Source organism: Humulus lupulus, chromosome 8 (genome assembly GCF_963169125.1).
Source record: "Humulus lupulus chromosome 8, drHumLupu1.1, whole genome shotgun sequence".
Lineage (NCBI taxonomy): Eukaryota > Viridiplantae > Streptophyta > Magnoliopsida > Rosales > Cannabaceae > Humulus > Humulus lupulus.
This window is the reverse complement of record NC_084800.1, coordinates 52,936,893-52,955,612: the sequence shown is the minus strand read 5'-3', so window position 1 is coordinate 52,955,612 and position 18,720 is coordinate 52,936,893. Positions and strand designations below refer to the sequence as shown.

Genomic DNA, 18,720 nt, shown 5'->3' with positions numbered 1-18,720 from the left:
CATGTCATCGCTGACCTTGGTTTTTGCAGTAGCTTCCATCATTCTCTGAATGAAAGCTTTGAGGTTCTCAGTGGGTTGCTGCTTGATGTTGGTTAAGGAACCAACCTCCATGTCGTGGTCGCGGGCAGCAATAAACTGCCTCCTAAACGCGGACTGTAGCTCCTTCCAACTGTGGATTGATCCGGGAGCTAATCTTTTCCACCAGTCCTCCGCGGACTTGGTAAGGGTGAGTGAGAAGCACATGCATTTGGCGTCCTCACTGACACGCGCCACTTGCATCATTTTATTGTATTTAGCTAGGTGGGTACGCGGGTCTGTCCTCCCATCATATAATTCTATGTGAGGCATTTTGAAGTTATCCGGGAGGGACGTTTCCGCGATCCTCCTAATACATGGTTCCGGGTCTTCCTCCTCAGAATCTGACAGGGCCCCACTTTGCTTCCGGACCAGCTTGGTCAAGGCAGCAATCTGTTCCTCGAGCCTCTTCGTATCACTTTCCGGGAGGTCACGTCCCCGGAGCTTGTCATTAATATGATTTCGGAGGTCATCTCCGCGAGGCCGGGCCTTTTCCCCTTTGGCCTTTTCATACTTGGCCTCCAACCTTCTTCTCAAGTCCACCGTGGACCAGCTATCTTCGGAGTGCGAGTTCGCAGCTCGACCGTCCTGATTGACGGAATCACTGGGGCGGTTGTTCCTTCCCTGAGGCCTGGGTGCCTTAGCACTGGGCCCTTTAGGCACAGAGTGCCCCCTTGGGGCTGAAGGACGTCTGGGCTTAGGAGCGCCAGAGACCTTCTGCGCGCGGGGGGGGCAGTCGGCCTGGTGATTCACGCCTTTAGGAGGTGCAGGGGCGTCAGCGCGCACAGGCTCTCCAACTTTTTCTTTGCCCTTGTTAGGGGCGGCTTTGGATGGTCCAGCAGCGGGTGGATCCGGCATGGGGGCATCAGCCCCACCTCGAACAGAGGCATCCTCGTCCGAGTCGCCTAGATCTCCGAACTTACTTTGGAGGCGTTCCATCATGCGTTGCATTCTTTCGGAGACGCGCTCCTGCTCAACAAGCTTGGCCTTAGTGGCCACCAGTTCTTCGGCTACTTGGACCAATTCTGGGTCCTTCTCATAGTAGCAGCCGTCCTTGTAATAACCGTCTTGGACATACTCTTCTTCGTCTTCTAAGTATGTTGTATCTTCGGTACTGACCTGATCCTGGCGGGATGTCGGGTCTTCACCTTGGTAGTCTAAGGGTTCGCTTTGCACCACATCTTCCATCACGGTATCGGGGTTGACCGTAGCATTTTTGTCAACAGCGGATTTTATCGTAGTCACCATCTCTTTAGTACGAAGTGAATACAAAAAACGTACACAGAAAAAGAGCTGACTAACAACTTCCTACAGCTCTCAATGAAAGCACCAAAATGTTTACCGAGTTTTTCGGAAACGAATAACTAACAGAATAATAAAAAGATAAGAACTGTAGAAATGCTGAAATGTAACTAAACAAACAGTGTTTTTACGTGGTTCAGGCGTTAACAAGCCCTAGTCCACGAGTCGATGTTATTATACTTGGAAAAGGTTACAGTAAGATGGCTGGTGCACAAGAACTTCACACACTCACCGTCTTTCTCTCGGGTTCTCTTGAAGAAGATGAAGCTAGAGAGATTTTGGTAGAGTTTTTGCTATGTGATTTCTTGGTCCTCCCTCTTCTTGTAAAATGAAAGGGTCTTTATAGCTAGGGTTTCGGATTAGGGTTTTTCTCTACGTACATGAGTCTTAATTACACCAGCCATAAATAGGGGATACAATTACTGTAGTAGCATGGCTACCAGACTCTATGTGGGTATATTTACGTGAAAGTATGGGGAACACACAAAGTCAGCCGTCTTCTCCAAGTTGTCAGCGGAACAGTAGGCGAAAAGGTACCCTTAGGCGTGCTGGGATGTGTGCGGCTTTGACCTGACGGGCGTGTCAGGCGGGATCCTGTGTCAAACGGATATCATTCCAAATATGCCTTCTCCCGGACTCGACCGTTCGGTTTTGTTCTGTGCGAGGCACGGAACTGTTTCCGCGGAGACCACTCGAAGAGCCTCTCCTGGAAGGGGCCTCCCCGAGGGGTATCCTTCGGGAGTCCGGGAGAGTCGACGAGTTTCCGTGTTGTGCTTGCTTGGAAGAGTAATCCGGATACTAAACAGGAGAGGCGAAGCCTTTCTGTCCATCCGCGAGCTCTGGTCACCCTCCGTGAAAGACATCGATAATTCTGCTTCCCCGAGGTCATCAATCTAAACGCTATCCGGAAATCTGGATAACAGTGTACATGTAGGCTTAAAAGAGCGTGTTCAAAGTAACCGAGAAAGATCTATTTCTGCTTACTTGGGGGGCATATATCCTGGACACAACCAGGTCCTAAAACTTAGAAGTTAGTTAAATTGATTAACCAATGTTTTTCTTAAAAAGCACGAGGTGTCGATAAAACTAACGCGAACTAAGTTTTTAAATTGATATCCTGGACACAACCAGGTCCTAAAACTTAGAAGTTAGTTAAATTGATTAACCAGTGTTTTTCCTAAAAAGCACGAGGTGTCGATAAAACTAATGCGAACTAAGTTTTTAAATTGATATCCTGGACACAACCAGGTCCTAAAACTTAGAAGTTAGTTAAATTGATTAACCAGTGTTTTTCCTAAAAAGCACGAGGTGTCGATAAAACTAACACGAACTATGTTTTTAAATTGATATCCTGGACACAACCAGGTCCTAAAACTTAGAAGTTAGTCAAATTGATTAACCAGTGTTCTTCCTAAAAAGCACGAGGTGTCGATAAAACTAACGCGAACTAAGTTTTTAAATTGATATCCTGGACACAACCAGGTCCTAAAACTTATAAGTTAGTTAAATTGATTAACTAGTGTTTTTCTTAAAAATCACGAGGTGTCGATAAAACTAACACGAACTAAGTTTTTAAATTAACACGAACTAAGTTTTTCCCAAACGCATAAAAAAATATATAACAATAATAATAAATAAAGTAGTTTGAAATAAAATTCAGGGTAACTGAAATTAATTGTCTTGAGGAGGAAAAACCTCGTGGTAGATAATTACAAGTAAATAAAAACGAAAAATCCAAAAATTCTAGGCCCCCCCAGGTCGCTCCGATGAGGTCACCCCCTCGGTTTCTTGCTCGTCGGCAGCGAAAGTCTCCCCAGTCTCAAAAGGTGGCTCCTGTTGAAGACGGGCCTTGAACTTCTCAAGGAATGGCTCCCACACCTCGGGCGCCAGAAAAGAGAAGTCGCCATCTTGGTTGAAGGCCCAGCAATGGTAGAGCATGGCCTCCATGGAGGAGCTAGAGGACGCCCTCTCTGCCATGGTGGCGGCCTTGGCCTCCAACTGCTTAGCCTTGGCCTCCTCGAGCTCGACCTGAGCAGCGGCCAAGGTGGCCTATGCAACCTTCTCATTTTCTTTGGCAGCCGTCAAGGCAACCTTGGCACTTTGCTCTTGCTGTTGGGCAGATGTTAGAGCAGCCTGAGTAGTTTGGAGCTCGCCCCTGAGCTCGTCAGTCCTGGCCCTGGTCCGAGCTATGTTGCGGTGTAGAGCCAAAGCCGCCTGCAAAGACAAAGTGTAAGACACGTGCTGGGAAGAAAGCAAAGAAATTTAACTAAGTAAACTTACCGTGAGGTTCATCCCCAGTGCAGACTCTATGATGTTCTCGGGGCTCCTCGCCTCGATCTCCCTCAAGTCCCTCGGGTTGGCCTTGTAATAATGCTCCACCGTATAGCTTGCAGTCTCATAGACCATCCCTCAGAAGGTCTCTGGGATTTTCTCCAGGTCTTGGGCATTAACCAGGATGCGCACGATGGGAGCGGGGACTGGAGGTCGCGGGGGAGGTGGAGGCATATTCTCTGTGGCTGCGGGGATCTGACTCCTCCCCTTGGCAGGGGACTTGGAGGTTGTCCCGGAAGCATGAGTCTTCTTGGCCAGCCGAGGTCTCTTGACCAACAGCTCGGACGGTCTAGAGGGAGGGTTCCCCCCCTGTAAGATGGATCGCAGGGCGCTGTCTCCGGGTTGTGCCATCCCCTCGCCTGAAACAAAAATAAAGGAAATTTAGTATACATGTAAAGTTGTTTTAGTACAAGAGAAATATAAAGGTGTATTGAAAAGGTCCTACCCTCCGAGCTAGAGGAGGAATCTATTGCCACGACCTCCGACCTCAGAACTTCTATAGGGGAGTCTAAGTTTATTACTTCACAGATCAGAGAGGGCTCTGGGTCCGGATCTGCCTCAGGATTGGACTCCTCTACGTATTGTCTAAGCCCTGGAGCGACTACACCCTCCAGAAGGGAGGGCCACGACCTAAGGTTGGTCCCATACTCCTCAAAGAAGGTCGACCTAAAGGACAATATGTTGTCTACTACTACGGTGCCCCTAGGACGGCCCATATCATGGCATAACACTAATTGGTCCACATACGGGAGTAGGGTTATGTTAAGTTCCGGGTCATCTCGATGACGATGTACGAGCTGGTGTGGGTTAAACCTGACAAGCTTAAGGTCTACGGCAGCCCTATCTAAGTCCCTAAACGGGTATGGGTTACCTTGGCCGGAGGGGCCGGCTGCTGCCCCCGACTAAGCCCGATCCACGCCGAGGCCCCGAGTAGCCTCGAGAGCTCACCTTCGTCGCACGAGTGACACCTCATCTTCTTCAACCTGCTCATCGCTGTCACCGTCTGCAGCATCCCCCTCAGGGATAGGCACCAGCTCACGAGCTACTGGGTGGTTAGCCCGCGTCCTCCTCAAGGCCAGAGTCTGGCCCGCAGAGATTAACTTACACGCCAGCATCGTCTCATCAGACATGAGCTGGCAGTAGTCTTTCTCATTAGGCGGAAGCCCCGCCAAACTATCATATTGACCCCCAAGAGTCACTGATTTGGCCGTCCTCGCAAAAATGGCTACACGATGATGCTCAAGTCAGTACACGCGAAAAGGAATAAAGTAATATGGTGATTTCATGAGCTGAGAATAGAGAGAACTTACGAGGATGGTTGAAATAATGATGTTCGCAGTTGCGAAACCTGTTCGACATAAAGAACTGGTCTTTGAAGTCGTTGGGATGGCTGGGAAGTTCGATGACTGGAGAAGAATTCGGGAAGCGGGTCAGGTAGTAGAACCTGTCGCCTCGTCCCTGTTGATCTAGGCTAGCCTTGAGCCAGAAGAAATAAAGGATGTCCGTCGGGATGGGGACCTCCCACATCTGTTGCAGGAAAAGATACCTCAGCCTGGCCAGCAGACGGTACGAGTTCGGGGGGAGTTGAAATGGCGCCAGCTTCACATAGTTGAGGAAGTCGTAAAGTATTGATCGAGGGGGTGGAAGGCCCTGGCCCTCAGGTGCTCGTCGCTCCAGGCCGCGAATTCCTCCTCAAGTGGCGTGCAACTCCTCTCCCCCTCATAGGGAGGTCGGGCAATAAGAGCGTCTGTCCCAATCTCGATGTTATGGGACAGCATAATCTTATTGACCCTCCCTTAGGTCGTGATCTTCGAGGCTATCCTCTCTGCCTCAAAGAAAGCGTCAGGTCCCACCTCGACCTCCTTCTCCACCGTGGGACCAAATTTGGGGATAAGAGACTCCACCTCGATCTCCTTCCCTTTGTTGGACTGCTGGGATGACGAGCCGCCATGCTTTTCTTGGACACGTTCTTTCTGGGTCCCATCTGATCGCCTAGCGAATAAGAATGAGGAAAAGCTTAATAGGCGACCTCAAAAGTAAGAAAGAAAAAACAGCGCGAGAATAAGTGATTTTCATACACGGGCTAAAGTAATCTCAGCCCGCGGTGTGTGAAGCCACACGTTGCCATATTCACGCGCCCATGTTTCCAACGAATCCCTGATCTCCAGGGATCTTTGTGTCAGGAGGGGCTGATTATTGCTTGCCTTGGAAGGGAAGTTTTGGGAGCAAAACCACCTAGGAAGCGTGACCCCTAAGCTACCCGGTTTTGCACCCTAAAAACCTCTCACCTTCTATATTCCAAATAGGCATTTCCTAAATTTACCCAGAAATTTACCCAGAAGTTACCTAGTTATGAACATCATATTCCTAGGCATGTTTCTAAGTATGATCAATATGCCTAGAATTGGAACCTATTTGCCAAAGCCCAGCCAAAAAAAACCTATTGTTTACGACTGAGAAATAAATTTGCCTATCAAAGAAACAGGAAAACCGAAACATACAAACGAACAGGGAACTTACAGTGTATTTTCCGAGTGAAAGTTGCAGAGAGCGTAGGAGTAGGAGTCCTGGTGGAATCCTTAAAGCTGGACTTCTGAGAGACTCTTGTGGCGAGAACGTGGGGATTTCTGGGATTATGACCGGAAGAAGAAGAACTTCTGAAACTCAAAAGAGAGAAGATGAAAAAAAAAAAAAATCAAATGAAGAGTGACTAATACTGAAGATTGCCCACCTTATATATACGTAAAAGACATAAGGAAACGAGGACCGTCCGATCAAATTATTGCGAAATACGAGAGTCATAACTCGAGAGGCGAAACGACGGCATAAAGGTGGCTAGGCCATTTAATGCAATTCTCGGAATCTGAACAGTCGCCAACCACGGCGCTCCACATGTTCGGTACCCGTGTAGTGGGCAGGACATGAAAATTCGAAAGGGAAGTTTAAAAGCCCCCGCTGTGAGGATCACATATGACATCATAGATCACGAGCAGGGGCTTGAGGGGCACATGTACGCCCTAAATATCCGCACACACTTTGGCGAGCTAGAGAAGGGCCTAACTCGATCTGCCACGTGTCAACCGTCCATCCGGAGCTGTTTGTCACCGTCCCCTAAGTAACCAGCCCGAGCTGGTTATTCATTTAGTTGCTCCTTGGAGTCATTGTGTCGGCATGATAAGAGCCACGAGCTAGCGCCACATTAAGCTCGTAGTGCTTCAGAGGACTGACACCCCCGAACCCTTGTAAAGTCAACCACGCAATATAAACGTGCGTATATCAGACATCACGTGTCTGTTCTATTCCTGAATTCTCAGATACGCAGTATAAACGTGTGTGTTCAGGCATCCCACGCCTAATTTGGGCCATGAGGCCCATTACCCATCTTTACCCATTGATTAGACCACACTTCATTGTATGGTTTAAGAATTAATCATCGATGTCACATAAATGACATGATGGATGAAAAGGTCACGGGATGACCCCAATACCTACTTAGAGATCAATCTCCTATAAATACTGAAACCTTGAATAATGCAAGGGATTGGCTTCTTCTGGTAAAACAAAACACTTTGTAAGAAATAGTAAGGAGATATCAATAATATTGACTGGTGGACTAGGAGGATTTAACCTCCGAACCACCTAAAAAATGAGTGACTATTAGTTCCTTGCAATTAATTTCCACATCCTAGATTACTATCATTTTCATATTATGGTTTATCAATCAGTACTAATCCATCATACTTATTCGTATAATTATCTGTTGGTGAAAAACCGCGTCGACAATTATCATTATATTCAAGATAATAGTTCAAAAATAATTTCCAATTTGTATGCAAACAAAATAAATTTATGTAGAAGATTTAGGAAATTAATAGTTTTGAAATAGAAGAAGATGACAATAGAATAAAATTGAATATATTAAGGTAGCTGGTTACCCTAATCTGTAATCACATACCCTACTGCAACACTTAATTGAACATATTGATTGATTTTCAAGGTAATTGGTTACCTTGTTGGTACTGATTGTTTTGGTAGTTAAAATTCACACCAATATCAAATGATATTTTATTGAAAAGACAAATTAGAATCTAAAATTTTCAGAGTTCTTGTGTTTTTTTTCTATTTTGTCAATCAATGTACACATATCAGTAGGTTTAAATAATTTTTTTCAATTTTTTAGTTTATAAATTGTTTTTGTTTTTAGAAAGCACATCATGATCATCATTATTATCATTATATTCAAGATAGCAGTTCAAAAATAATTTTGAATTTGTATGCAAACAAAATAGTTTTATGAAGAAGATTTAGGGAATTAATATTTTGAAATAGAAGAAAATGACAATACAATAGAATTGACACAGTAGACGCTTTTTGCAGACCTTGTTTCTTGATTGTATACCAGAGATGCAAGTTGCCGGAAATGCCAAAGATTGCAGCAGAACTGATTGGAAGATTGCTGGAATTTGAGTTGATTTTTGGAGAAGATGATCACTAATTTTCTTGCAAAAGTGATCAGATTTTCTTTAAGTGTTTTTGCCTGAGATGAGGTCGAAATCTAGTTGTTGATTATGAGATGAGGTTGTCGCCAGAGAAGAAAGGTATTACCGGAGATGGAAGAAGAGATTGCACAGAGTCACGTCATAATTGCAGAGAGTCACAACATATGAGTTTGATCAATTTTGAGGAGTGTTGTGTTGTTAATTACGATTCTACCCATGTTTGTGCTGATGTGTCTTTGTTTAAATTTTAATTGTCCTATGTAATTAGTTTTCTCATAAACTAAGATTTTGTTGGTTAAATTTTTCCATACAAATTAGGAAAAGTTTAATTCTTATATTTTTGCACAATAATAGTTAAAAAGTCATATTTATGAAAAAAAATGAATTTAAAATATTTATTGTTTCTATTTTAATTTTAGTGTGCTTTAATCTTGTGAAAATTACATTTTATATGGGTTTTTTAATAAACTTTTAAAAAATATGGCTTTTTTTTTACAAGTATTATTTTATGGCTTTTTAAAACTTATATTCTCTTTTATGGGATTTTTTCCCCATATTTTTGTAAAAAATCATTATTATGCCATATTTTTTTCTCATAATCTAATTTTTTTTAATTAAATTTGTCCATACAAACTAAGAAAAGTTTAATTAACATATTTTTGCATATTAATGGCTAAAAAGCCATATTTATGAAAATATCCCTTTAATCTTTTGAGGGAATATCTAAAGACAGCCCAGCCCGTATATTTTTTTCTCGGAGAAGAGTGGACCAGTGATCCGGTCCAATTGGCTTATTTGTGGTTGGACCGCCTGAAGGGTCCATCTACATTCTCTCTCCGCTGTACGCTCATTTGTTAAAAAAAATTATGGGAAATCTACAAAAATGCACTAAAAGTTTAAAAAAATCTGAAAAATACGGTACATTACAAAAATACGGAATTTTTTGATAAAAACACGGAATGACAAAATTGTAAATACGGAGTGGCAAAATCATAAATAAAAGCTGTAAAATACAATTTCTTGTGATCAACGTTTACAAACTAGTAAATATATGTTACGAACTTGTAAATATCTGTTACGTGTTTGTAAATAATATTTACAAAATCAGTTATAGAATTGTAGATTTTTTTTTTTTTGTAGATAAAACTTACAAACAAATTCGTAACTAAATTTTTTATTTTTGTAACAATAGTTTACAAGTCTAGTTTTACAACTAAGAAAGATATTTTTGTAACTAATATTTACGAAAATATTTTATAGTTAAGAAATCATAAACAAAATATACATAAAATTATTATACTTTTTCATATTGTTACAATATTGTACCAAAAAATTACATGAACCATCATATTTATGCTATACAACTTAAAAATATAAATTTAAGATATTCATTATTTATAAAACACTTTATTGAATATAGTGGTGAAATACAATATTTTTTTAAAAACAAGTTTTACATTTTTGTAACAACAATTTACAAAACTAATTTCACAACTAAAAAATTTATTTTTGTAACTCACATTTACATAAATATTTATAAATTTATTTAACATGATTATTACAAAGATTTACAAAACTAATTTTTTAACTTTAAATATATTTTTGTAACAAAACTTGAAACTTAGATTAGATTATGATTTTGGTTTAATATTGAGTGTTGAGACTTGACTAGCTATGATTTAAAAAATATATATAATATTTTTATAAAGAATAATAATATTGTGATTATCTTTAACCATATATTATAACATATAGTTATTAATATTAATTTTAATTAACAGCATATTGTAATTTGTATAAATATTTATTTATTTTTTGAGTAATTGTATAAATATTAACTTTAATATTAATAAATATATTTATTTTAAATAAAAATAAATTAATCTACTTTATTTTATTGAAGGTAGTAACTATAATTATTATTACTTTTATTATTATATTAATTGATATGCTTAAATTCTTATTAAAAATTAAGACAAAAAAATAAAACAAAGGTAAATATATATATATATACAAGTGGGTGGGAAGAGCCGTATTTTTGTAATTTATTGGTGAAGAAAACCATATTTTTGTAATTTATTGGTGAAGAAATAAAACAAATTTTTTTTTATATTACCGTATGTAATTATCCCAAAAATTATTTATTGAATTGCTCCACCAAACAAATTCTAACACGTGGCTCCTCCGGGTCTATTTCGATAAGTGCTAATTCGAGCCGAGTCGGTTTCTACAACCCAGGGGTAGTTTCGGAAACTTGAAAAGATTCAATTTAATAACCCTCTTCTTTCTCTTCTCAAAACCCTCAAGTCACTCACTTCCTCCACCTCTTTTTTTTTTTCTCAACTCCGAGGTCGATCCGAGGAGTTTGGGAAAAAAAACCCTAAACCGCTATTTTCGATCTCTCTTCTCTATCTCTTAGCTTGTTCAACTTTTACTAGTTCAAGTTCTTCATCGTTATCTTCAGGTCCGTAGTAGCTTTCGTCTTTTTTTTTTCTTTCTTTCTTTATTTTCAATCGATCTGTAGTTTGTAATGTTTTTTGTTTCATGATTTATTCTATCTTCTCACATATTCTCTTGAAATATGTAGATAGGTTATTGGAGGTTTAAAAGCTCATTCGTTCAGTATTCCTACCCCCTGTATTATGTTGTAATTACGCTCTTTAGGGTTTGGGGGTTTCAGTTTTAGCCTTTCAGCTTCAGTGTCTCCTTTAGCTTACAAATTTGATTTTTCGCTTTAAGGGTCTATTTAGTTTTTAATGTATTGATATTTGGGAGTTAAATTGTGTGTTTTTTTAATTAAATTATTGAGGATAAAATTTCGCTATGCGGGGTTATAGTTATTGGGATTGCAGGAGTTTTACTAGTGTAAGACTCTTAATTTATATATATATATATATATGTATATATTTTATTTGAAGCAGTAGTCTTAATCAGACTCTGATTAGTTAGTGTATGAATACTCTTTTAGGTTTGTGATTTCAGGTCGGGTTGCCATTAATTAAGTTACTGAGTGGCATCATTAGGCTTCTTAGTTTTCTAAACTCTTGGAACAGATTATAAATTTCACCTTTTCTTTTTGTTACATTTTGTCACCTTTCTCTGTATGCTCTTTTTATTTTTATTTTTTGTGGTTCAGTTATGCGAATTTATTATCATATACAAAATATTTGATAGTGATTTACCATCTACTCATTATTCTTGCTCATTTATCAGTCATGGCGGGATTAGCACCAGAAGGATCACAGTTTGATGCACGTCAGTATGATGCCAAGATGACTGAGTTGTAAGAATTGCATCTCTTTAATACTGTACTTTATTGATTTTGCGTTACAAGGTTGCTTTTATAAGTGGTTGAAATGATTTTCTAATTTGGTTTCTCTTGTTGTATGGATCTATTTTATAGACTTGATGGACAGGATGATTTCTTTAAATCATATGACGAAGTTTGCGATAGCTTTGATGCTATGGGTTTGAAAGAGAACCTTCTTAGGGGCATTTATGCTTATGGTCTGTATAGCTTTTTGTTTTTTTTTTTTCTTGCTCAATTAAATATCTTCTTGATGATATGTTGATGAACATTACAGTGGGATTCAATTGCCTTCTGATTGGATTGACTTCTAACTGCTCTATTTCAGGAATTATGTATCATGATTGATATTTCATTATTATATGACATGAAATTAATAATTTTGAGCGCATATTATAGCCATTGTGTTTCTGACCTTGTGAATGATAACTGTAGGTTTTGAAAAACCCTCAGCTATTCAACAAAGGGGAATTGTTCCCTTCTGCAAGGGTCTTGATGTCATACAACAAGCTCAATCTGGAACTGGAAAGACAGCAACTTTCTGCTCTGGTGTCTTGCAACAGCTTGACTATGACTTGACCGAATGCCAGGGTTTGGTGCTTGCACCAACTCGTGAACTTGCTCAACAGATTGAGAAGGTCATGCGTGCTCTTGGAGACTATCTTGGTGTGAAGGTGCATGCCTGTGTTGGTGGCACAAGTGTTCGGGAAGACCAGCGCATATTGTCAAGTGGGGTTCATGTTGTCGTTGGCACTCCAGGTCGTGTTTTTGACATGCTGAGGAGACAGTCTCTTCGTCCTGATTACATAAAAATGTTTGTTTTGGATGAGGCTGATGAAATGCTTTCAAGAGGGTTCAAAGATCAGGTTAACTTTCAACCCATAATTTATTTTTATGTCTTTATTTTATCTAGGTTAACAAGTAATTTTCTTACTGTGAATTCTTTCAAGGCTTCTGAATGAGGTTGAAAATAGATTATGAGATTAATGAAAATATGCATAGTTTTGTGCATGCCAAGTAATTTTTTGCAACTCTTGATGTTTGTTTGGATTGATAGCTTATGTAGGCTGCCAGTTTATTTCAATGTCTTAGTGACTTCTCTTTTCATTAGAAAAACACCATAGCCGTATTAGTTCCTTTACTAAAATATACTTTTTATGATGTGAGTACGGTTGTTCATTCTTTATTCTGTTGTTTTCAGATCTATGACATTTTCCAGCTTCTCCCAAGCAAGATCCAGGTTGGGGTATTTTCTGCTACGATGCCCCCTGAAGCTCTGGAGATCACCAGGAAGTTCATGAACAATCCAGTGAGGATTCTTGTTAAGCGTGATGAGCTTACCCTTGAGGGTATTAAGCAATTCTATGTCAATGTCGACAAGGAGGATTGGAAATTTGAAACCCTGTGTGATCTTTACGAGACCTTGGCCATTACTCAGAGTGTCATTTTCGTCAACACCCGACGCAAGGTAGACTGGCTGACTGACAAGATGAGGAGCCGAGACCACACAGTGTCTGCCACCCACGGAGACATGGACCAGAATACCAGAGACATTATTATGCGTGAATTCCGATCTGGGTCTTCCCGTGTTTTGATCACTACGGATCTCTTGGCTCGCGGTATTGATGTGCAACAAGTCTCACTTGTCATAAACTATGATCTCCCAACTCAGCCCGAGAACTATCTCCATCGTATTGGACGTAGTGGAAGGTTCGGAAGGAAAGGTGTGGCAATCAACTTCATAACAACCGACGATGACAGGATGGTCTCTGACATCCAGAAGTTCTATAATGTTTTGATCGAGGAGCTGCCTTCAAATGTTGCTGATCTCCTGTAATGAGTTATTTTTAGTAGAGAAATTTGGAATTTGTTTAGGCAAGTCTTGAAACTTTAATTGAACGTTTTTTCACCTATTTTATTTTCCTAACCATTATGTAAAACAAAGTTTTTATTTTTCTTTCTTCAAATCTATCTATTTCTCTCCGTCTTCTTCTTCAAAACTTAAAACAAAATTTTGGCAACATCGATGGTCGTTTTGGGCTCAAGGGCTCAAGAGTAGATGACCGAAATTAAGAGTAATAATTTAGTTTCTTTTATATTTTGTTACCTAAAATGTTTCTTTTCTACTTTGCTTTTAAAAAATAACTATTTGGCTAAACAAATTTCATAAGAAAAAGCAAAATGTGTATTTTTATAATAATGCGAAATTAATTTGTAAGTTTATTTTTTGTTTAAAAAAAATAGTATTATTTATATGTAAATTACATTAGTAATAAAAAGTGAATTAAAAACTTTTTAATAAAAAAGTTACTATGTAGTAAATTAAAAATAATTTTTGATGATAAGATATATAATAATTTGTTATATTTTAGTGTAATTTATTAGTTTTTAAAATAAGTTTGAAGATAAAGATAAAAATATGTAAAATAACCTAAAAAAATACTTATTATTTAAATGTATATGAAATAATATGTTCTAAGAATTTATTTATTTTTTGTGAAAAAGTAACAAATTGTTAATTTATTACTATTATAAGTAATTAAAATGTTACTTTTCAAAACTCAAAAAAATGGATAATTGGTGATTTCGGGAATGTTTCAATTTCATTTATATTATTTTTTAAATTCATTATTTTTAGATGATGTGGCATGATATTTCCCCATTCGTTAATTAGATAAATGCTTGTTATTCTTTTATGTGCGGTCGAATTATTTAAATGTTCTTCTATTAAGTAATAATTCTCATATTAACTTCTTACTAAGTCGTATAATAAAAAAATTTATAATAAGAGTTCCATTTAAACTCTTGTAATTAATAATTAATTAATTATGATGTGGTTCATAAACTTAATAATATCAAATAATCTAAAAGAAATACATGTAGAAGAACAAAGATGTAGAAGAACATTGAAAACTCTTGAAATTTGTTATTTAATTATCTCAATTGTATTTCTCACTGTTCAAATTGTGTCTCTTTTTCTTTTTGTCTTTTGGTTGTGCCCTAATCAACAAAAATTTCCTTATTGATCCTCCTTTGAATTGGTGTGAAAAACGCATGAAAACTGATCAACTCCTGAGTTTTGTGGGTATTGTGCGACATGTTGCAACTTATGAGGAAACATGTTGCTTGGAATTTTTTTTTTCGATATAAAAAACTAAGAAAGAGATCTACAATAAAAGAGTCATGAGTGAATGCACAAAATACGCACTCACAAATAGTGTTAGTTTGAGGAAAAAAAAGATTTTTACAATAAAATTAAATAAGTCACTATTATAGTTACTTTTCTATGACTTGTTTTTGTCATTTTTTGAATAAACCACTACAAGTATTTCTCTACAAAATGTAGCCGTCTTTAATTTATTTTTCGTGTGTAATATATTAAATCAAGATAAAAAAGCATAGTCAACACAAGCTGAAAGAAACCCATACTCAAACAAGGTGAAAAAACTAAAACTCCATAAAAAAGTGACGCATTTGAATTATTAACCATTTCATTTGCACCCCAATGTTTCTATTAATGTCACATTACATTCTTAATTCATAATTAAGGAAATATGTTTTTGCAGTTCTAAAATTAATTCTTCTTTTATTTTTTGGAAACAACCCATCACATGATATTTTCTATGTCTCAATTTTTCAAATACATTTTGTACAACTCTGACAAAATCTATCTTTGCCTATTTGAGCCATATTTAGGATATTAAAAGTTGTGGTTTATTTTATAATAGTAATGATACGTGCATACAAAATATACACATAAATTTTACACACAGTGATGTAGAAGATCAGCTTAGCTAATTACATTTATTAAAACTGGAACCTACTTTTTTAAAAAGCACTGCCACGTCATTGTATGTAATGTTTAGATGCAAATTTTTGGTACACATATTATTATTTATTTTACAAATCTCATATATATCTTTCATTCGCAATAATACCAATATTATTAAAAATAAATAAAATATCTTTTAAATTCGTAGTTTCTCCATCATAAATAAAGATTTTTCTAAAAAAACAAAAAAGCATATGTGAATTAGTCCAATTGATTAATAATGTTAAATTGAATTATTAATAGGTAGAAAAAACTATTGACAAACGTCCTAATCACTACACTATTATTTTAGTAGTGTCAAATTTTTATTTATTATTTTAGTACAATTTTATATACAACTTTACTTCTACTTTATATAATCTAAAAGTTTGAAATTTTGTCACAATATACTATATTATAACGCAATAGTTTATATTTTTTTAATAATATGAATGGATATGATTACAAATATTTCAAGAAAAAATACAAAAGAATAAATGGGTTGCGTATTTGTCAACAACAAATTAGAAGAAAACAAGTTGAATACTAAATGATGATTTTTTTATGGAGATAGAGTTTGGATAAGATAAAATAATCTCAATTTTTTCAATGTGATTAAATTATCCCAAATAAAGGGGATTGTTTTGAATGTTTGATTAATTTTTACAATATCCTCTCTAATTTCATAACAAAAGTACATGATAAAAATTATCCACTCCAATCTCATTCAAACACAACCTTATGCTTTATAATCCCAAAGTAATGCTAAAACAATTATAAGTTTTTATTGATTAATCAATATATATATATATATATATCTCTTCTATATAATAAGTGTGTATATAACGGAAATTCTTGGTTTTAACGATTTTTTATTCTTTTAATGTTAATTTTAACGGAATATTTTTATATTTAACAAAATATTCATATACTTAACGGCAGTTTGTAAACATTTAAACATAAATAAAATAAATAATTAAAATAAGATATTTTTGAGATATTTTATAATAATAATAATAATTTAAAAATAATAAATAATTAAACAAATTAAAATATAATATTTTTTAGATATTTTACCATAATAATTATTTAAAAATAATAAAATCATAAATTTTATAACTTAAAATCAAATTTCATTAAACTTAAACTTACTTATTATAATAATATCATATTAAATATATAATATAATCTGTCAATTAGCAATAAATTACTTTTTAAAAAAAACTAGCAAGAAACTTAAATTTAAAATTCACGTATAATATTTAGTATTACATCAAACATATAATATATAATCTCTTGTTATCACTCCCAAATTCAAAAACTAGAAATAAATTATTTAATTAAAATAGGATATTTATTTGAAATTTATATGACATTAACATAAATTTAATAAAAATAATTAATAAATTCTATAAATAAAACTAAGCAAACGTGCAATATGCATGTTTGCTTAATTTTATTTAAAAAAATTATTAATTTTTTATGATTATCATACAAATTTTAAATAAATAAATAATATTATATATAAAAGAATGATATAAATATATTAAAAGAAAAATTTAACTTAAACACTGTTTATGTTTTTTTTTTTAAATAATATGATAACATTTTAGAACTACCTTATTTAAGGTACAAAACATTCATGATATTATTGAAATCAAACACTTAATGATTGGAGAAGAAACTTCTTTATTCTTGATTGAAGATCAAATGTTATTCTAATTTATTATTTAGTTACACAGTCATACTATTTATACACATACGACACTTATATATAATGTGTTGACGCTGTTTTTCGTCAACTTAATTATGTAGAGCAATAAACAATTAACTACGAATAAACGAAGAAACAAGAGATTTTTAACGTGGTTCAGCAGTTATCATCTGCCTACGTCCACGAGTTACTGTTATCATGAACTTTGTGCAAAAGCTTCAAGTGAAAGCAATTTAGTAGTCTTCATAGTACAAATGATCAGATCTAAGCTATTTATAGACCTGATTACAATAATATCTTCCCCTAATTTAAGGAAGTTACAATCAAGTATTTAAATTCAAATAAATATTTGAACAACCATAATAATACAACTATAAATGCATTAAAATAAAGATCCCATAAAATTAGTGATTTGACACATGGTCTTAACTAATCCCAAAGGAATAGGGATTTCCTAAGAGCTTTTCCATGTGGTAAACGCGTCATCGAGCTTGAACGTTGCTTAAACGTGCTTTCGAGATCACTCATAGCCTTGAACTTATCATTCCAATTGTCACTTGCAACTCATGCTCGAGCACTAATAGCAGATCTTGAACCTTTTGACAATTTGTACAATTGTACGCTAATACTTGTCAATCCCGAGCTTATTCTTTGCGAACCTACATTTTGAGGCTATTTATTTAATCTCAAAATTTGGATGTAACATAATATACTTATTATGTATTATATATTATTGTAATAATAATATTATATAACATATGAATTTATATTAATATAAGGGAATATACTCATTTGGTACTTTATGTTTTTGCAAAGTATCATTTTAGTATCCTCTGTTTTCAATAATGCTCATATGGTACCCTGTATTTTAAAATCGTACATATTTGATACCCTATACTCAGATTTGATACATAAAATTTTGTCAATTTAATCAAATTGCTGTCAATTATGTAAGTTACAAATTTAAATTTAATTACATAATTACATATAACTAATGATGTTTGATCATATTGACAAAATTTTATCCATCAAATATGAGTTTAGGGTACCAAATATGTACGATTTTAAAATACAGGGTACCATATGAGCATTATTGAAAACAGAGGGTACCAAAATGATATTTTGCAAAAACATAGGGTACCAAATAAGTATATTCCCTTAATATAATTATTAAATATTTAATTTTGTATTAAATATTATTATAATAATATATAACATATTATAATATATTATTATAATAATATTTTATAACATTTAAATTTATATTAATACAATTAATAATTATCGAATAATATTTTATAATATTTGAATTTATATTAATAAATATTTATTTTTAATTAATTTAAAAAGTATAATTTTTTTAGATATTTAGAATATTTTATTAAAATTAATAAAAAAATTTATTAAAACCAAAAATTTATGCACACATATTTTATATAGAAGAGATATAAATTTATCTTACTAGTTTTCCATTCCAAACCAAGAAAATAGAAATTTCATCCCAATCCGAATCCTAATCTAATAGAAGATGCAAGCGTGGGGATAAGTCGGTCGGTGGAAGCATGGTGTATCAATATGTCCGATACATGGCAATGATGTAATCTCAACCAATCAAAATTATTAAATATATTTACGGGTTTATATTTGTTTGGTTTTTGTATTTTGTCTAATTATCTATATG

General features: G+C 35.2%; 1 protein-coding gene across 1 annotated transcript; it reads left to right on the top strand.

Moving 5' to 3' along the window:
• The first annotated feature begins 10,503 nt into the window (after positions 1 to 10,503).
• LOC133797242 (eukaryotic initiation factor 4A-10-like) lies at positions 10,504 to 13,497 on the top strand. Its single transcript, XM_062235083.1, has 5 exons — positions 10,504 to 10,671; positions 11,421 to 11,490; positions 11,611 to 11,714; positions 11,950 to 12,380; positions 12,716 to 13,497. The coding sequence occupies exons 2-5, from the start codon at positions 11,423 to 11,425 to the stop codon at positions 13,349 to 13,351; spliced, it is 1,239 nt and encodes a 412-aa protein (XP_062091067.1). The 5' UTR covers positions 10,504 to 10,671; positions 11,421 to 11,422; the 3' UTR covers positions 13,352 to 13,497.
• Positions 13,498 to 18,720: the final 5,223 nt, after the last annotated feature.